General features: G+C 39.7%; 1 protein-coding gene across 4 annotated transcripts in view; it reads right to left on the bottom strand.

Moving 5' to 3' along the window:
- Positions 1-21,878, bottom strand: part of LOC111157320 (solute carrier family 10 member 7) — a 250,574-nt gene that overhangs the window by 23,947 nt on the left and 204,749 nt on the right. For all 4 annotated transcript variants that reach the window (XM_022518639.1, XM_022518629.1, XM_022518648.1 and 1 more), the window contains 3 exons: positions 16,410-16,575; positions 15,396-15,447; positions 6,329-6,402 (listed from right to left, as the gene is read on the bottom strand). In XM_022518639.1, coding sequence (XP_022374347.1) covers positions 6,329-6,402; positions 15,396-15,447; positions 16,410-16,575 — 292 coding nt within the window. The remainder of the gene's footprint in view (positions 1-6,328; positions 6,403-15,395; positions 15,448-16,409; positions 16,576-21,878) is intronic.

Here is a 21,878-nt window from a genome sequence, read left to right as displayed (position 1 = left end):
AGTGCCCTCCTTAATGCCCATCACCTGTTACCCCATCTCCCCGCCTACCTTCCCTCCAGCAACCCTCAGTTTGTTTCCTAGAGTTAAGAGTCTCTTATGGTTTGCCTCCCTCTCTATTTTACACTGTTGGTAGTAATGCAAACTGAGGCAACCACCTAGAAGACAGTGTGGAGTTTCCTGAAAAAGTTAAAAATAGAACTGTCCTACGACCCAGGATTGGCACTACTAGGTATTCATCCAAAGGCTACAGACATAATGATTCAAAGCAGCACATGTACCCCGATGTTTACAGCAGCAATGTCCACAATAGCCAAACCGTGGAAAAAGTCCAGATGTCCACTGACAGATGACAGATGAATGGATAAGGAATATGTGGTACATGTACACACACACACATACACACACACACACATACACACACACACACAAACACACACAGACACACACACACACAATGGAATATTACTCAGCCATCAAAAAGAATGAAATCTTGCCATTTGCAATGACGTGGATAGAACTACAGGGTACTATGCTAAGCGAAGTAACTGAGTCAGAGAAAGACCAAATACCATATGATTTTGCTCATATGTGGAATTTAAAAAGCAAACCAGATGAATATTGGGGAAGGGCAGAATATAGCTTTTTGTTACTAAAGAAGGTAGAAGGAATGAGTGCCAGTTTATGCCTGGGCCACATGGAAATTCATGCTTCTGGGAACAATTATAGATATTAAGTATTTTTAGACTGTTTTATAAGTAGCAATGTCATCAAAACTGATTTTCTTTTTTAAACAATTAACAACTTATTTCAAATGCACACTGAGATTGCACATTTACAATATTTGGAATCAGGACAGTACTTTTTGGTCTTCAAAGTGCTTTCATATCTTATTATCCAATACAGTTCTGGAAGTTAGGAGGCAGGGACTCCAGTCTCTATTAGTTATACGATCTGGGATGTTTGTAAAAATTTTCCAGGCTTTTATTTCTTTGTAGGCAAAATAAGACAATTACTGACCTGCTGATATTCAAGGTTTTGGGATTTAATGAGCTCAATGCTTTAAAAAATGCTTCCCAATTGTGGGGCAGTTTTATTAAGACAACAGTCTCTTTATGCCAAATAGAGTCACAGATAAGCTTTAAGGGAAAAGAACTACAGAAATGCAAACTTTCCTATTTCAATCCCATTTCCTCTTGAGAAAATAACGTGTATGTTATTAAATGATCTTTCCAGCCCAAGTTAGGGACAGGTAGTCCTGTTGCATTCTCAAACAGCGTCCAAGTAAAACTGCAAATAAGATCCTCTGCAGATTCTGTTTCTCTGGTGAAACTCTTCGGAATACGGCAAGAGCCGTATTTCCTTTCGTGTAATACTGTAACATTATTTACATAACTATTTATGAACTTTTTTCTCTTTCACACCCTGCAGGGAAACTGTTGTCTTTTTTTTTTTTTAAAGATTTTATTTGACAGAGAGAGAGAGAGATCACAGGTAGGCAGAGAGGTAGGCAGAGAGAGAGGAGGAAGCAGGCTCCCTGCCGAGCAGAAAGCCCGATGCGGAACTCAATCCCAGGACCCTGAGATCATGACCTGAGCCGAAGGCAGAGGCTTAACCCACTGAGCCACCCAGGCACCCTGGGAAACTGTTCTTTTAAAGAATAGAAATATCAGTCACAGAGCACAGACTTAAGCCTGGGAGGAATGTCATGTGTTGTCTTGTCCATCTTCTCATTTCACAGATGAGGAAACTGAGGCCCACAGCAGTTACATGATTTGTTTCAGCTTTCGGTGAGAGAATTGGAAGTTGGATCCAGACTAGAATTAGGAATATGTTCTTTCCACTCTTTGCAGAGTCCCACGCCTTAGCAAAAAGTTATATTCCTTTTGCTTAGTGCACGGTTTCTTGTCACAGTTCAGCAGTGTAGCTGCAATCGTGGCCTCATTAACGAAGGGTAAGTAACGTGAGGGAATACCTGCCTTGATTCATCTTTGTGTGTGGCGTCTACAAATGGTAAGACATACAGTGGACTTTTAATAAGCATTGATCATGATACTCTAAAATTTCCATGGCATTCTTCCAACTCAGAAATGTTTCTGGAAAGAAGACACAACTGAGAATCTCACGACCGACTGCCAATAGTCAGCTGACACGCCATGAGAGTGTGTGCTTTCATTTTGCTATTTAAAAACATGACAAATGAACATAAACATACACTTAAGGACCTCAAACACCCTGGAACATTCTCTTTCATGGTGTTGTGGGAATGCTTTTGTACACATCCTGCAACTCCAGATAAGCAAAGTGATATGAATACTCAAGAGAAAAAGGTAAATAAAATAAAATACTAATTCCATAGAGTGTCCGGGATCGAATTTCTTTCTTGATGAGATCTCTTGACTGACCGTGCACTGAGCCATTGTTAACCAGGGTGCAAGCTGTTCTTCCATCTCTGCTATGTACAATATCTTGTCATTATAATGACACAGACTATCACTATACAAATATCAGCACCAAACTAGAGAAGACTTTGGGAGAGTTCATGGCTTTTATGGCAATCCACAGCAAGTGATGCTGTCTTGACAAAATATAAAATTACCTCCAACCCTGAGCCAAAGCTTGAGGAGAGCAGCAAACAAGCCTTGCAGTATTGTTTTAGATGAAGCACAGTGATAGCTCTGTGCTTCCTTCAGGCCTCCTCTTTCTTCCTGAACGAACTCCAGGGAATGGCATCATGTCAGGCTTTCCAGATGGATTATGTGAAGCCATAGCTCAATGTCATTTTCAATAGGAAGCCTCATAATTAAAGGTCAAATAGTCACTTCATCTGCAATCAATCAATAGAAAAAGTACTAATACGAAGAACTAATCAATCAATGGCAAATGCACTAATAAAAGCAATGAATCAAATTTAGCATCTGTGTAGACGCACGTATACTGGAGAGATGGAGACAGGGCAAAAGCAAGAACAATAAAATAAACTGAAGCGTGTGTATAAGAGAATATTCAGAAGGCTTCTCAAGTGAGAGTTTTCATCTTTGGTTCATTAGTTACCTGGGTACCACTTGGCCTACAATGATTTATTATTAAATACAAATACTGTATATAAGACTGAATGGTATTTCCTGAGGCTTCCTTAATGTATTCTATCGGAGGTGTTACATGTGTTTATTGTGTGCATACAAAATCGCTAAAAGAAATATTTTGATAGTGATCTCAAGAAGGGATAGATGCTTTTTCTAAATGCCAAATAGATATATTATAATCCATTGTATTTCATCATTGTGTGAGAGGTGAGAGATAGTATAACTCTGAGTGATATGATCTGAAATACGTTCCCTGCTTTCTGGAATCAGATGTTCTTTCATTTCCATGCAGACAAGAGTTCCCTTAGGGTAATTACTGGCCTGTAGCTCAGGCGACTCTCATGGCACATCCTCTATACCAGTGATGTCAGGTCACCAGGAGAGGGGAGCACGCAATGCATTTTATGAAAATGGATGCAGTGAAATTATAGGGCTTACCAAGTCCATTCTAGCAATGTTGAGCCGAACTCCCCTTGCTACAGGAAGTAAGGGCGCTGCTGGAACAAGGACTATCCATGGCGCCTCACTAAGATAAGCAGCAAAGAGGTCATACTTATAAATGCTACCTGGGAGCCTGCAGGAAGGAAGCCAGGTATGATCAAGGCATGATAGACTAGTCAGGTTGGAAGTAAAATTCTCGAAACTAAGAGCTAAGGAAACCGAAGCCTGGGGATGTCTCAGTGGAAGAGTGAGGACAAGTATTTCGGTCTTGCAATTCTAAGAGTGCTCAAGGCTATCATGTTATTTAAGTAACAAAGGATTTAGACTGTATGGTTACTTAGCTACCACGCTAGTATCTTACTGGAGGATCTAAGGACCTACTTCAGGGGAGAATGCTGCAGAAATAAAGTACATACGCAGACAAAAGTCAAGTTAACTCAGCCCTTTTTAGCAAAACAGCTACTTCTGATGGGTGTTCAGCGCACCCGTTTAGCTGAAAATCAGGTTTCAGAAAGCATCAAGAACAGAAGAACATCGCTTTGAGATTACAAAAAATGAAAAGACAAACAAGTAAAGGATCTGATGGGTAGGTGTTTTACTTATAGAAGAGGAAAGAACACTGCTGTTGCTGCAGTACGCTTCTTGGGTTGAGCTCTTTGCTCCCCAAGGCCAGCTCCAGCACAGAAGAACATCGTAGAGAGACAAAACATCCATTTGTGTTTTCGGAAAGCAGACCCTTTGGAGCGTGTGGGGCTTAAAGCCCATGCAGCAATGCGGGAGCGTATTTGGTGCCGCCGTGCTCAGCATCTCTGCTGAGGACATGGGCTCATTGGATCCCTGGCTCTGGACATCTGAGGCATCAGGCAGCTCTTGCCTTTGGACGCCCTACCTTTATAACAGCACCTTACATTTTAGGAGACCTGGAGCACGCGCCATCGCAGCACAGTAACAGCATGGGGGGCGGGGGGAGTGCAAGATGACTTCTTTGAAGTCAAAAATTAAACCACACCTATTACATGAAAATCCAGAGGACAAGGGGCCAGGGGACTGGACCCCGGAAATGGTAATACAGTTGTAAGTAATAGAGTTAATAATAACTGATAACAACAGCTAGGTGGGTTACAGAATTTAGTCCGTAGCAGTCTACACACAGTGCAACGACTGCACACGTTCTGCCGTGTACTGACTACCTATTACGTGTAAGTATTGTACTAGGTACTTAACACATTTTGTTTTTAATCTTAATAAACTTTGTAAAGTGAGGATTATGCTGCCCCATTTTACAGATGAGAAAGCTAAGATTCAGGGGAGGTGAAGTGATTTGTCCAGAGTCACAAAGTCAGGATTGGAATGTGGATTCCAAAGCTCTCTCAACTTCAGTTTGATGATACTACGAAGAAAGCCTAATGGAAATACTGCAAGGTAGATATTCAGTACAGTTAACCCTTGAACAACATGGATTTGAACTACATGAGTCCGCTTATACGTGGATCTTTTTTTTGATCAACCCTGTACAGGACTGTAAATGTGTTTTCTCTTCCTTATGATTTTCTTTATAACATTTTCTTTTCTCTAACTGACTTTATTATAAGAACAAGGTATATACATGTAACATACAAAATATGTGTTAGTTGACTGTTACCAGTGAGGCTTCTCATCAACAGTAGGCTATTGGTAGTTAAGTTTCTGGGGAGTCAAAAGTTATACATGGATTTTTGACTCTGCGGGGGGGGGTTCCCCTAAGCCCCCCCCTGCCCCGCATTATTCAAGGGTCAGCCGTTTATCATTTATTCAAATAAGATGGAGGCCTAGATAGCAAGTGCTCCTTAAAGAGTTTGTCCAATTTTGAAATCATTGTCCAAATTTGGCAGGACTGACAATAGATTCTATAAACAAATATGCTCAGGGTTAGTAAAAACATCATGAAACATTTTCTAGCTTACAGACTGAACTTCTTTAACATGAACAGATAGAGCAATGTCATGATTTTCCATTCTCTTAAGTCTCATGCCAAAATGTAAAGAAATTTTTAAAGTGAGTTTTTAACCACAATGTGTCTACTACCCCAAGGAGTTTGTGAATGATAAATATTTCCAGAAGGTTCCTGATTTCTTAATGACTTTTAATGACTAAAAACATGGATTCAGATGCCTGGACAGGTTATCGGGATAATGCCACTACACAGGATAAAACTTAGTAGAAAACAGCAGTTTTCTTCTTGATCTATTTTTGTCCATTAAATACACAGATATTTCAGTTTAGGCGCTAATCAGGTTGAATTAATGATAGCCATATTGTGTTTCTTATTGAAATAACATTCTGAAATGAACTTTAATGTCAATATCACATTAGAGTAACAGTTTCTCTACCCTGTTCCAAGCTTCCAAAAAAATAAGTTAACATTTTCCAGGGGCAACTTTAGAGCCTTCCAAAACTCAGTTTTTGCCCATTCCTTTTCAGAAGTTCCTCACCCTACCACATCCCTGCCACTGCTTCCCCCCGAGCTTGTAATGTTCACATACTACAATGAAACTCTTTTATGAGAACCACAAACATAATTACAAATTAAGCTAAATCCTACACTATTAAATTTAGGCCTTCAAAAATTGGTTCAATCAAATAATGGTATTTAAAAGGAATGACCCATCCTCACCTCACAGATAAAGAACCTTTTGTTCTTTATTTAACAGAGTGATTGATACTCCACTCCATTTAATTTGAAGAGCTGCTTAAATTTCAAAATCGTAAGATGTAACTGTCTGAGGATAATATGCAGTTGGTTTTTAATTCCGTGAATCACTTACCCAGTGTGAGGGATTTGTGCGTAGAACAGAAAATGATTGCCACAGTGTCTGCTGGTGTGAAACCCGAATTATTCCTACGGGCAAAAAGAGTGTTTTACAAATACTTATATAAAAAGCCTACTTAACACATCCTAAATCAAATGTAGTACCTACCTTCATGTTAACATCCTTTTGATCAATCCTGGTGACAGAAGTAATTCTATGCCCAAATGTAGAGAAGTGTCTGAATTTCTTTTTAGAGAATCATTCCTGAGTCATTTATCCATGAAGAAAAAGTCTTAAAAATGTGTGGTGAACACCACTTCTCCCCCCTTCTCATCCCCCATTTTTAACCTCTGGCAACCACCAAGCCATTCAAAAAAATTCATTTCAAAACATTCTGTGTGTGGAAGGATGTGTAACCTTTTGGGGCCAGCTTTTTCCCCTCAGCATTATTCCCTGGACATTCATCCAAGTTGCTGTGTGTACCAATAGTTTATTCCTTTTATTGCTAAATAGCATTCCGTGATACGCATGGACTGTAATTTGTTTAACCATTCACCTATGGAAGGACAGCAGCACTGTATCTAGATATTGGTTATTAAAAATAAAGTTGCTCTAACAAATGTGTGGTGGAGGTCTCTGGAGATCACATAATCAGGCTGTGATGTAGGGCTTTGCAAAATCATGCAGTGAGGATCTGTGTTAGCAAAGTTACTAGGCTATCACTTGATATTAATTCCAGCAGCCAGAAAGAGTTAACGTATCTCCGTAATTGCTTCTCTCAAGAAGCAGCATAAAGAAGCAGCATACCTCTCTGGCAGCAAACACACCCTTTCCAGGAATACCTGGTATGAACAAAGATTTAGCATCATGTGTTTCAGTAAAAATTACAAGTTTTCATTCCTTGAGCAGTTACTGTGTATCAGATACTCCTCTAAGGTCTGTAACATTTGAAGACAACTAACCCATAAGGTCGGTGATACAATACCCCTATGTACAGATGAGAAAACTGAGGCACAGAGAAGTTGTGTCACTTATCCAGGGCCCCGGAGCTAGAGAGTGACACAGCCAGGATTTAAATCAAGTGTAGCTTCTGTGCCTATGCTCTTAACTGCTATGTTCTACTACTGTTATGTAATATATTAAGCATTTAAAAAAAAAATCTCACTTAGCCAAAATCCATTAAATGTTATGGGGGTCAGTCCTGGTGAATTTCACATTCAGATTTTCTATTTTAGAACAAAAAGATTTAGAGAACCAGGAGCCAAAGGGTTAGAAATGTTGTTGTTAGTGTACTTGATATGTTAGAAACTATTCCTTCCTGCAGAATCAGGATTTGAAGGTATAGTAAGTCTGTTCATTCCTTGCCCTGAGTTAGCAAATGGAAAATGCTCCAGAACCTGACTCTATGTATACAATTGTGGATATAACAAGCAATCCAATTTTTACGGATCTCTAAAGTGATCCCACCACTTTCCTTAGTAACCTCATCCTCACATATAACTTTCATTAGAAGAAAAATCTTCCCTAAACAGATCCACACATCCTGTTTTCTTTGTTATATATACTCACTGGAGGGGAGAAGGGCTTCTTCCTTCTCCTGCTCATCCCCTGTGTTAAGAGAATATGAAAATTGTCCTTTGGTATTCTTTCCTCTGAAAAGTCATGTGTACTCATGCTTCCTAACTAGTCTGATCTGGTCTTTTTGGATAACAACTTCCCAGTTTTTGGTGTCTTACCAAAGTTGAGAATTCTCATGGATATGTGTTACTTGAGTATAATAAGATTGGCTTACTGTTCCCACATTTTATTATCATATTTATATTGTGCTGTCACTCTTCCTCTTAAACATTGAACTACACAGCTGACATATTCCTTGATCCTTTTGTTCATCATGTAGGCATATATATACATATATATATGTATATGATTGAGAAAGAGAGAAAAAGAGTGGGTGGGAGGGTTATGGCACCAAAGAAAAGGATTATCTCAAGCTTGGCAGGGAATGGGGGATAATGATAGAGCACACAGAGAACCTTCTTGAAAGAAATAACCATTGAGCTGGGCTTTAAAGGACAGGTTTAGACATGGGTGGGTGTGTATTTCAGCTAAGGGGAAAGTGAGACTGAAATCTGGGGGCCAAAGGGGCAGTTGGCAAAGAACAGACTCCAGGCTGACTTGAGTGTAGGGACACTGGCTTGTGACCAGGAGTGTGGACTTGACAAGACGGGCTACAGATGCTGGGAGGAATAACCACCCAGTGTGGTGCAAGAAAGACTGGCTATGATGAGGCCACACAGGAAGTGGAAAGCTGTAAGGGCCTGAGGAATCACAGAGAGGCAGCGATGCTGGTAAGAGACATGAAGACAGAATTACAAGAACTTGTCAACTGTTGACGTCACTCTGTGAAATATTCCTTCCCAGCAGCTTACGAGCACAGGCTTTGGGGGAAGACCCACCTGAATTTCAATCCAGACCATTCTTTCGCTTATATAGAAAATGGGGATAATACTGCTGGCCTCTTAGGGGTCATTGTGAGGATAAACGCCAGTGTTTGTTAAGAAGTTGGCACACTGCAAGTGTTTAACTCAAGCTAGCTGATCTTTTTATTGTTACTGTTACTTTGAGAGAGGAGAAAGAATTAAAGAGAAATGAGAAGCTTCCAGCACACAGGCTTAAGAGGAGCACTAGGGTGTTAATGGAAATAGGGAAGGGAAGAGGCGGTCTAATGGGGTCTGGGCAGGAGGCCAAGGAGCGAACAGAATTTGTATTAGAGGGCACCGTTTTTTCAAGAAATTTGGTAAAGAGAAGAAAAAGGTCATGGGAATCTGAACATGACCATGCAGAGAGAGTGAAGACCCAGTGGGTAGAAACAACTGATGAAACCAGGTCCTTAGAGAGGTCCCAGAGGCGCAGGCTTTGGGATTAGCCTGAGAGGGCTTATTTCCTTCCAGAAGAAGACAGGGTGAGTGAAAAATACGGAAAATTTCCAGGTAGAGAATGGGAAAGGAGAGGCAATTTATGTCAGAGATTTTACTTGCTTTGTTTTTTTTTTTTTAATTTTTTTTTTTTTTAAGATTTTATTTATTTATTTGACAGACAGAGGTCACAAGTAGGCAGAGAGGCAGGCAGAGAGAGAGGAAGGGAAGCAGGCTCCCGGCTGAGCAGAGAGCCCAATGTGGGGCTCGATCCCAGGACCCTGGGATCATGATCTGAGCCAAAGGCAGAGGCTTAACCCACTGAGCCACCCAGGAGCTCCTTTTATAAAGATTTTATTTATTTATTTGACAGAGATCACAAGTAGGCAGAGAGACAGGCGGGGCGGGGGGTGGGGAAGCAGGCTCCTTGCTGAGCAGAGAGCCCGATGCGGGGCTCAATTCTAGGACCCTGGGATCATGACCTGAGCCAAAAGCAGAGGTTTAACCCACTGAGCCACCGGCGCCCCGAGATTTTACTTGCTTTGTATGGCATGAGGCACTTTGCTCATCCAGAGTTTGAGGTAATGCTGAAGCCGGGGACCCAAGAAATCAGGAAAACTTGCAAGAGGCAGATTGGGGAGTAGGAAACAGAGTCAGTTCACAGTGACTAAACCCCTTCTGCAGGAATGAAGGCCCACCTGTGCTTGGTGTTGGTGACGCTACAAAGGCCCTTGTTTATAACCCACTGTTGCTGCCTCTGGATTATGCAGTTGCTTCGTTCCAAGAGAGTCCAGCAATAAAACTTCTCCTTTAGAGAACTTCGCTCTGCTTGCTACCGTGCTTGCTTCCAGGTCGTAGTGCATTTCCAGTGCGTCAAAATCTCTCTGGGGGAGAAGGCTCTGATTTAATCTGGCGTGGGCAGTCACGGATTACAGTGCGGCTGGGGAGGCTATCTGCAAGACCTGCTCCCTTGTCCCATTTCAGGCAAGGTGTCTCAAGCTAGGCCTGTGCAGGGAAGCTTCCAGCCCGATCTGAGTTGGAACCCTGCCCTATAGGGCTACTGACACAGGGTCCGATGGTGGGGAGGGAGTATCTGCCCATAAAAATGGATCGCTTGAGGTTAAAAACAATGTTTTCCCTAAACACTCCATCAGTAGAGAAACAGCCTGCCCCCTACCCCGGGCCATGGGGAAAGCCAACAGAGCAAATGCTCACCGAAGCCTCCATCCATGTCGAGGAGGAGCAGGAAACACTGAGCCTTCTTCTAGGCACCCTACTCCCAGTATTTCCTTCTTCTTGGAATAGCCTTAGATACTACCACTTCCTGCCTTTTCCGGAAAGGGAACTTGAAGCACAACAAGAGCAAACAGCTTCTCTAAAGTTACACATCGCCAGTTAGGAGGCTGCCCCGAACTGGAGACGAGCCTGCTTTTTGAGAAGGAAATCAAGAAAACAGAAACACCACCACACACTTTGGTGGATGAGCGCGGCCACCTCAATCAGTAACCTTCCTTCGGCCACGTTCTGTCAAGAGGCGGCCCAAGGGCAGCAAGTCAGGATAAGCCCCAGAAAAAGGAAGCATCCTGTGCATTTTATTTAAGTGGTAATGACTATAATTATTTTCAGTGATTAACGTCTCTATTGTGTCTGCTCATGCTCTTGAAAGGAATCACATTACTATTTATCTTCTAACTCTACCTTATCTCTTTTTAATATTGATTTTCTTTTTATCCTGTTTTTATAATTCTTTTGATCACTTTGGCTTCCCTTGAGATGTTTATTTCCTTTTCTTCCCAACTGGTCTTTTTATGCTCTTTTACAAAGCTTTCAATCAGTGTTTTCCACATAATATTTATCTTGCCTTTCTCTGCAGTACTCACAAAGGAAAACATGTCAGAAGGTTTTACTAGTAGAATCACAGAATGTAGAGCAGAAAAGGTCCTCTGAGAGAGTTCTGTCTAAGCTCACGGTTTTTAGAGGAGGAAACGTCCATGTGAAATACTTTCTTTTGTTAACCTCTGTACCTGTGTTTTGTCCTTATGTAATTTTAGGAGAAGCCCTCATCCGTCATTAGCTGTATGCCACTGAACAAGTTACCCAGAGTTCTGTGGCTTAGTTGCCTCATGTCTGAAATGGTAAGACTTACCATTAATACTAATACCTGCCTTCCTCCTACCCTCCTTTGCTCCCTCCCATACCTCCCTCCCTCCCAGGGCTATAGTGAGTGGCCGATTGAGACACCCGATTAAAAATGTACTGAGATAGGGATGAAAACACCTATACAAATATTCAAAATTTGTTTTCTTCTTTTTCCCTTTCCTAGTAGTTTCTTTTGTCACTCCAGTGATACTCTGGGTTTCTATTATTCCAGTTATCAGCTTTCCAAATTGTCTTTTATGTATTTTTTAAAGCTCACAATTATTGCTTTATTTTTCTAACCTTTTCAACATTTTATGTTAACTCTGACAGCTTCCCCAGGTTGCAGACTATGGACAGGGTACTATGGATAGCTGACTCTCGGTTTGATGAATCAACTCTTGTGTCCTAGCATCTGTGACAGTGTAACATCAAAGAGAATGTACTACAAAGCTAGAAATGCTAATTTCTTCTCTTCCATCATTAGTTTGTGCAATAATATAGCTAATTGTTTTGGTATAATATTTGACAGTTACTAACATTTATTGAGCACTTAGTATATGCTAGGTGTTGTGATGAGGGCTTTATGTGCATATTATTCAGTTCACCAAATGACTCTATGAGGTAGGTCCTGCTACTATGTCCATTTTAGTAATGAGGTATGACAAAAGTCACAAAGTTATTAAGTAGGATTGAAACTCATATCTGTCTGACTCTAGACTTGGAATTTTTAACCCTGACATTATTCTGCTGACAAATAAGAATGCAGAGTAGTAACTCTCAAATATGTTTTAAATACTCAAAGTCATAGTTCACATGTCAGACACCAGAAAGCTAACACATCAGGTCAGTAAATCTAAGAAATGTTAACTAGGTAGGAGGAGTGTTGTAGGAAAGTTGAATTTTCTTGGCTGGGTCTCTCCTGCTTTATGCTAAACTTCCATCATCAGGGGTCAGTGGCATACTGTATGTAAAAAAAGAAAGACTGATTTCCATGCTGAGATTTTTGTATCAATATCTGGACTGGTTATAGATTTAGCGAATAGGTAAAAAAAAAAGAGAGAGAGAGAAAATACAGGCCAATTTCACTAATTTTAAATAGAAAGAAACAAAAAGTAGAAAGAGAAAATGAAACTCAACAGAGTATATAAACCAGTGGGTCCTAGTTCACACTCTTGGTGTCTTTGACTAATTTGCTTGTGTGAGTAAACTTGAAGCATCCAGTTAAATGCTCTCTACAGATTCCCTAACCAAAACAAGCATTTAAGAATTTTAAAAGTAATTGAAATAGTTTAGTGCAGTGGAAAAAGTGTGGGCAAATGTCAAATGGAAATGGATTTCAATTCCACATGTACTCTTTGCCATCTGTTATTAAACTACTAGACTCTGATTTTAGGAGAGCTATTAAAGCAAACTACTCTAAGTATGGGTCCTCATCAGCAAAACAGCAACAAGAATGTATCGTATCCTAGTCTTTGCTGTCAGACTTTCATGAAAGAACGTACGTATGGTCCCTCGCACAGTGCCTGCCGTAGAGCAGGGCTCAGTAAACACTGGTATCTTTTATTACTCCAATAAAATCCTTAGGCACAAATGAGGTCTCTCATAGTGAAAAACAAAAAACAAAAATACACCCATCTTCTGAATTTTATTCAACTCAAAAACCCCTGTTTTTTAATGGACTAATGTGGGAGGAGCACAGTGAAAGCCATTCCTTAGTCTGCTGTTTATTAAAGAAGGTGCATATCTGACAGCTGAACAAGTTCCAAAGGCAATAGAACTTCACAAAATAATAGGGTCTTAAGATCTCAAGGCCTTATGGAAATCCAGTCTCCTCCACACTGAAAACTCTCACTTTCCATTCAACCAGTGGGGACACCATCTCCGCCCCAGCCCTCCTTCAGCCATTCCAGCAGCGGCTCTTTTGTGCTTTTCAGCATGTTTTCAGCCACAGACAGGACACCTGCATCCTACCCAGTCTGACAGGACAGGACAAGTGACTCTACTTCTGCCACAAGGACCAGCACACAAACAGCCGGGGAAAGGCAAACATCTTTTCTAGGGCGACATAACAGACGATTTACGAAGAGAACTTTAAAATAGCTCTGACTCCTACACTACCCAATTAAGTCACATTCTCTTCATGTCTTAATGGCTCCAGGCTTTACTCTTCCTTTATAAATCAGAACCACAAGCTAGGGAAAATGGTTCCGATTACACCAATCAATAAATTTTTATTGACTGTTTATAATCAGCCTCTTGCAATGCTGAGCGCCATAAGAGCCAAGTGCCCAATGCGAGGGCTGAACCCAACGCTGCTCTGCCACTGTTTCAGATCTCAAAAACAACCCGGGCCCCGGGCAGTCTGGGCAGCTCAGTCAGTTAACCGTCCTTCTCTTGGTTTTAGCTCAGGTCACGATCTCACCGTCCTGAGATCCAGCCCCGCATCAGGGTCTGTGCTAAACATGAAGCCTGCTTCAGATTCTCTCTCTCCCTCTGCCCCTGCCCCCTTGCTCCCGTGTGCATGTGCACACACACTCTCTCTCCAAAAACAAACAAACAACAAACCAAATAAAAAAAAAAATCCAGGCCATTTCCCTCGTGGCAACTCACTGCCATCACCCAGCAATCTGGCCTAAGCCTGCCTTTCTAGTTACTGTTATTATTTTTTAATCTTTCTCTACTCCTATTGTCCCACTCTGTGTGTGTGTGTGTGTGTGTGTCCCACATTTGCATTATTTTTCCCTCCACCAAGAAGCTTCTCTCTGCATCTTGTTTTGCTGGTTTGCTGAATAATTAGCCATTCTTTATAATTCATGTCAAATCCCATCTCTTCCATGAAGCCTGGCTCTACCACTCTTTCTGGAAGTGCTTTCTTCTTTGAATTGACTACAGGTTGGCTCCCTGTCCACTAAGAGGACTCTTAGTTATCAGACATATATCTAGTCTATAAACTCATGCAAGGTCAGAATCATCTCTTCTTTGTGGTACTCACTGTGGTAACTTCCTCATACTGAAGGCTTAAGTATTATCTGTTGAATGTACGATTTGGTAGAAGAAGGTGTATTAGAGGTGAGCCTTTAAGAATAGGAAAGGTGAACTAGGGCATAGAGACCAATTTAATGAGGACAGCCTAAGCAAGTAGCAGAAATGAGAATGCATGAGGTTTCTCCAGGGAACAGCAAAGATTTTACCTCAACCTGAAGCTTAGACAGGCTGAATGCTAGTAGTAGTTCACTTAGCCCCCCAAAGTGAACTTCATTCTACAGGTCCTGGAACCACTGAAGATCTCTGATAAGAGCTATTATGACACTATTATGATAAGAGACTATTATGAGAACTTTGAGTTATTAGAAGCAGTATGAAATACATAAGAAAAATTCATTTTAGAAATGAAGATACTTATAAGATATCTAGTACAATAGTCCAAGGAGAAAAGAGGCAACAAGAGCCCGAATTAGGGAAGTGGCTTTGAGAGCTCAAAAAAAATTACAAAGGTATTTTTAAAATATTTAAAAATATTTACATTTTAAATATTTTAAAATATTTTTTAAAAATTTAAAAAATAATGATGCAAAGGATTCTAGTCTGAGTAACTCTGTGGATGGTGATCCCACTAACAATAAAGAAATGAGAGAGAAAGAGGCAGTACTGGGGAAAAAATTTAATTTCATCTAGAGACTGATGTCTTCTGAAGACCGGTGAAGATATCTAAATGGTTAGTGATAAATAGTGCTGGAACTCAGGAAAAACATTGGAATGCAAGGTCTTGGCATGAAAATTAACAGCAGGAAGCTGACAGCTTGAGCCAGCAGAATGGAGGAGGCCACCTAAGCACACGATGTGAGCAGGTGACACAGGGCCACGGACAAACCCTTCAGGATGTCTACAACCCGAGGGTGGCAGGAGGAAGACGGAATGATCAGGAGATGAGAGAAACACTAGATTAGCACAGTGGCACAGATGCCAAGTAAATAGCACGATTTGTCATTTAAAAAACTAACAACCACAAGAGATACCATATCACTTACCTTGTTGAAAAGAGGAAGGTTAAAAGCATAAAACTCAGCTGGATAGAAAATACTGAAAAAAAAAAAAAGATTGAATCTAAATTAGGGGTATAAAAATATCTGTAGCGTATTTACCACATGCTTAGTTTAATCTGCAACTTATGAACTCAAGTAGGAAAACAAACACACATTGCTAAACTGGTAGAATCATCAAAGTTAGTGGGACTAAATTTGTTCTTATGGAAGATATCCCTAGGCATCATCTATGATGTCTACTGCTCTGCAAATCTAAAATCCTCCCTGATTTGAGACTTGGTTACTTAATTTGTTCAATTTAGAAAGAGCTGGTTTATGCTGTGGGTATTTATAGTAAATTGCATAACTGCAGTGGCATATAATATATATTTTGGTATAACTCATGTTGATTTTTAATAAGAAAAGATTCTTAGGTATCCTTATAATTACAAAATTGTCTTTGCTATTACAGGATAAACAGAACAAAAAGTTGATTTCTGATCCTTGCAATTACTTGCATTTCATAGTTTGCCGCTTCTTAAAATGAACTGGTATTAGCTTGGGTATAGTTTAGTAGAAAAGATGATGTAAATGTCCACATTTTAACTAACTCAGTCAACTATTGTACTTAGAAAATGACAGTATTAAGTAAATAAATCCTACTTTTAACTCACAATAAAGGGTAAGATTAGCTCAACGTTACAGTAAAATAAATTGGCAAAAAGTATTCAATCTAACATTTGAATGTGACAGATCCCATGACTTCTTTCATCTGGCATCAACTACTATAAATCAAACATAAAAAACAAAGGACATTGAATCATAAATATGTAACTGATGTCTTCTTAAAGAACAGACACACAGGATAAAGTCACTGAGCACATATAAGATGAAGCTCGGTATTATTTTCTAATGAAATTAACATTCAAAATGAGTTTGGGGAACACAATTCACAATTTCCTCCACTTTGCTCCTGAGGAGACGGAGGGGATAGCAAAAATGTTCCATCTTCCAACTTACTTATGAACAGGATGAGAATAAGGCTGAATTTATCCAGGTCAATATTTGGGTTCGAGAACGTGTCGCAGAAGGTGGTGTAGATGATCATGAGGAGCACACTGCTGCTGATAGCACCAAAAGGCGGCTTCTTTCTTTCAAGCCAATCCTTGATGTATCTTCGGACAATCTGAAATACAGAGATCAACAGGTTGCCTTTTTTCAAAGATGTAGGGAGTTGAGTTGGGCATCGCAAAGTGATTCTGACAGCAGAAAGACATAAAGGAAAGAGAATAATTTGGATGATGGCCACAGTGGATTTCAAAGCTTCCGTGCCACACCACTCTTCTTCTGGGGGATTTCACATTTGTAGTGCAACTTCCACTGGTGTCCATAATGAGAGTAGATTTTCAACTGCATTCAAATCCATCCTTAATCATGCCAAATGCTCTTTGCTAGCTGTCACTGAGACATGCCCATTAAGCCTCCCCAAAGTTTATCTCCTCTGCTGATCCTAATGGATGTGTGTAATTATCATAGTCCCCTTTGCCTCAACAGACAATTCCAAGTGCAACTTTGGGAATCTTAAAAATCTGACATCTTCAAGAATCTCAAGACAGTAGGTAATCGAAAGTGATCCATGGAACATATTAATATTTAAAATGCAAGCAATGCACCAGAAGTTTTTAATTAAATTATAACTCATGCTTGAAAAGCAAAAGTGCATGTGTTGTGGGAGTTTAAATAATTCAAACTCTGAATATCTAGAGTTTTTGTGAATCCAAAGACAAATGTCATTTGCATGCTTTTAGAATTCCAGAATTAATACTTAAAAATGAATAAACCTGTCCTAACTCTCCTACAAAAGGATGAGTGAATAAAGTTACATAGCAATCCTCTCTTCTTTAAAAATCAAATCAGATATTTAAAATCAGGACAGGCTGAATATTGGTGATAACTTTTGCTTGGATATAAAAGTGAACCACTCTACTTAAAACCTTATACTTTTGAGAGAAGCTGAACAAACCCTGTAATAAGGACTATAGTTGAGACATATTAAGTTTTGAGTCACTCAGTATTCTGCATAATTGAACATGAGATTTCACAACAGGCTTAATTACCATGATCCATTAGCAATAATGAGGTCAGGGAACTTCTCCTGACAAGGCTGATGGGGTTCTGTCATCTTCTACTCTGTGGCTAAAAACGTTTAATTCGCAATAGAACATACCTTCACAGATACTCAAAAACAAAGTAAACTACTCTCAAGAGAACCTCTGAACAAATGTCTATTAGATCAACTTCATCCATTCTCAAGAACTCAGTAAATGAAATACCAGTATTAATAAAGAAAATTCTAGCAGAAAGCTGACCAGTTGGTACGAAGTACAAGAACAACACCTTGAAGGCTGGGTGGGCTGGGAATGAAAGAGAAACAGCGTTTTGTTTTTTAATTTAATTTATCTTAATTTTTTCTCAGTGCTCCAAAATTCATTGTTTATGCACCACACCCAGTGCTCCACGCAATACGTGCTCTCCATAATACCCACCACCAAGCTCACCCAACCCCCGACCCCCACCCCTCCAAAACCCTCAGTTTGTTTCTCAGAGTCCACAGTCTCTCATGGTTTGTCTCCCCCTCCGACTTGCTGAATGAATTAAGTTAAGCAGAGAGAGTCAATTACACACGGTTTCACTTACTTGTGGATAAGGAATAACACGGAGGATATTGGGAGATGGAGAGGAGAAATGAGTTAGGGGGAATCAGAGGGGGAAAAACAGTGTTTTTTATATATGTAGACAAATAGTGGTTAAAGATTTAAAAAAAATTAGATCTTGTAACTAAAATTACATTGAATTTATAAAAAAAACTTGTGATTTTTCTTTTTGTAGATGTGATCCCAAACCATAGTAATTTAGTTCTAGTGTTCATTTCTTTCCTTAAGGTTAAAATGAACTAGGGGATAGGGACACCTGGCTGGCTCAGTCGGTAGAGCGTGGGACTCGTGACCTCAGGGTTATGAGTTCAAACTCCACGTTGGGCATAGAGATTACTTAAGAAAACTGTAGTAAGGTAGAGAGAAGTTAAGAGCAGTTCTGCCACACAATGTTAATGGGCTGATACATTAGAACACAAATTTTGGATAATAGTGCTTGAGGTACCCAGATGGCCCCATGTTCAGATATACCCCTGTGGGGGTAAGTTCTTGCTAAAAGGCTAACAGAGAGACTTCATTTAAGAGGTTATTTCATATCTATTATATTTGGTAGCATGAAACTAGTAGTTGCCCAAATTTAATACAACTCAGCTCCTTTAGGAAACAAAATAAATGGAAATTACACAGAGTTATTGAAATTGATGCTGTCCTCCAATCTTGTTTCAATATACAATGATTAAAGACACAAAAGTCCTCTCTCTGCAATAGGTTATAGAAGGTACAATCCCAATTCCCAAAGCAGAAGTGTCTTCTACCACCACTGACCCCACTGAAAAAATAAACAAGATAAATATGAATGAGGCATAACCTGGAAGTCAAAGCCATTTTAAAAACCAAGACAAATCTCTAATCATCAATCGACTTTATAAGCTGCAATTTGACTTAGTTAACCTAATTACCTCTTTCTTCAATACCAAGTACTCAGAGTCTCACAGTACAGTAGGACTCTTTCAATATGGCAGGAAATATGGACTCCTAAGTCCTGCATCCTCTTAGCCAAAATGCCTGTCTTCTAAACACATCAATGTTAATGCTGGATACTAAATCTCAATAAAGAAAACAACTACAAAGTTGGAAGTCAGACAGACCCACAAGTTAAGCAATAACCCTAGGTGAAAACAGATAGTCTTTCACTGTTTTTAGTCTTGTAGTGATATTAGTCTGTGTTTTCTAAGCAAACCATTTTATAGGTTTGCCAGGCTCCATGGAGCTTTTCTACCTGCCTAAAATTAAATTCACAAAGCGGATGCTTTTTGTAACCGTGTACTGAGAAAAGTGTTAAAATCTCTCCTGAACTACTGGGAGAAGTAACAGTGATATGCCTTAAAGATATGCTTTGGATATAAAACATCAGGAAACCCTATCTTCTCTTTGTTCAGCCACTTACACTTCCGATACAATCATCCTCCATTTATCAAGAATCTATGTCATTTTAAAATTCTCCAAATTTCTTTGCCTTGTAGAAACACGTAATAACTTTCTAGGAAACAAGCCTTTGCTGAGATAGCAACCCAACCTGATATAGCTGCCTCAGAATTCCCTCTTCGGGGGGAGGGGGGGAGAAAGTCAGGATGAGGTGAGAAAAGGCTTTTTTTTTTTTTTAATTTTTATTTATTTATTTGACAGAGAGAGAGAGAGAGAGAGAGAGATCACAAGTAGGCAGAGAGGCAGGCAGAGAGAGAGGGGGAAGCAGGCTCCCAGTTGAGCAGAGAGCCCGATGTAAGGCTTGATCCCAGGACCCTGAGATCATGACCTGAGCCAAAGGCAGACGCTTAACCCCCTGAGCCACCCAGGGGCCCTGGGAAAAGGCATCTTGATAAGGTGGCCAGTTGTAGCTTTCTTCAGGATCCATACTAATTCATTTGCACTCAGAGCTCACAGAAACTTAGGAATTCAACATTAGATGACAAATCCTCATTGACTTGCTGTTTCCCAAGAACTGGGAAGGAAAAACCTCTTCCTCAGGAAACTTTATCGTCTCACTTTCTTCATTTTGATTTTCTCTATTTTACATTAAACACAGGAGAGCTTAAAGGGAAACTTAGATTTGAATGCCAGTACTTTTAATAAGCTGAGCCACATATCAATTATTATATGACCTCCAAGCTGGAAATCTGAGAAAATATGTCTTAGGTGAGGAATGTTTATATACTGAGATAACTGAGACGTGTAATATCCATCATTTTAGTTTTCTCCAATTTTTTTCTGGGGCATTTTCTTGCTTTTCTCCCTTCTACTCTGCCTTTATATTTATAAATTGACTTTTGAGTGGAAATATGTGATAGTTCTTCATATTAAGTCTGAGTTTTAAAGATTTATTTTTCTTCAAGGTGACTTGAGATTGTTTCTTCAAGTTTTATCCTCTATTCCACTGAATCTATACATTTACGTAAAGTGGTTTGCTTTTTCTTCAATTGTCTGTTGAAATGTATAGCCAGGGATACAAAATCAAATCCAATGTATATAACACTTTTCTTTAAAAATATTTTATTAAATATTGAGTAGATTCAAAATAATATCTAAAAAGTATAAACTGTCAAAGTACACAGGATATAGTAAACATCCATCATCTACTTAAGTATTATTTACATTGTCTCATGAGAAGTTGTGCAGATATTAGCCTGCTCAGTTTACTTGAAAACAAAGGCAAGAGAGTCTGAAAAACTGGCATAAAATGTTAAAAAGTCATTGGGAGGAGGGTGTATGAGCAAGGAATATGACCTCAACCTCCTGAGGGAGGGAACAGAGCTTCATGGTTAAAGGTATGTACTTTGGAGCTTCTTTCTTTGTAGTCTTCGGTAAATCCTTAACTTTCCTTGCCTCATCTGTAAAATGGATCCAGTAGTAGTGGTAGTGAGGATTAAGTTATTAAATAAATGTAAAATGCTTTAGAACAAGGGCCTGTACCTAGAGAATAGTGGCTATTCTTATTTCCAAGTCCTGATTTGGTGCTGTTTCTATCACACACTGTCTACCAGGATATCCCACTGCATAATGCAACAGCTCCTGTCCTCTCAGAGCAACTCAAGTGAAGCAATGAAAATAGTTCATACCTAGTATAATTTTAGAAATGTAAAATTTTACTAGCATTAATAACATTATCTTCAGGGGCGCCTGGGTGACTCAGAGGGTTAAGCCTCTGCCTTCAGCTCAGGTCATGATCTCAGGGTCTTCGGATCAAGCCCTGCATTGGGCTCTCTGCTCGGTGGGGAGCCTGCTTCCTCCTCTCTCTCTGCCTGCCTCTCTGCCTACTTGTGATCTCTGTCTGTCAAGTAAATAAATAAAATCTTTAAAAAAAAATAACATTATCTTCAGCTTCAGCTGAAGACTATTTAATATGAAAAGTCAACCTAAAATTTTATTAGAATAAAGGTGGGGTTTAGCATACTCTTTTGAAAAATGTTTTTCAAAGGTGGTGGAAGTTCTAGTTTGTTAACATGTATTCATAAATCTCTCAATATAATGCATGAAATAAGTAATTGTCACAAGGATTTAGATGTATCGAAGGGTTTATCAGGAAAAAAGAAATATTGCAATGACACATGTTTATTTCTAGAACTGACAGAAGATGCAATCTCTCGACCATCTATGGAAAGATGTAGCTCATAGAGTCACAGCATCTTTGAGCTAGAAGATAACTCCTGTTCTACATATGAGGTAAGTGAGGGCCAGAAGTTGTGTGTACGGTCAGGCAGTGGCAGAAATCAAACCAGACTCTGCATCACACTGCAGTCAGTCAATACTGAGTCCAACCAAAAAGAAGTACTGTATGGGG

The sequence above is a fragment of the Enhydra lutris genome, unplaced genomic scaffold, assembly GCF_002288905.1.
Source record: "Enhydra lutris kenyoni isolate GAN:26980312 unplaced genomic scaffold, ASM228890v2 scaffoldscaffold3, whole genome shotgun sequence".
In the NCBI taxonomy this organism is placed as follows: Eukaryota; Metazoa; Chordata; class Mammalia; order Carnivora; family Mustelidae; genus Enhydra; species Enhydra lutris.
The sequence above is the reverse complement of the archived record's forward strand: the minus strand, read 5'-3'. Positions and strand labels throughout refer to the sequence as shown.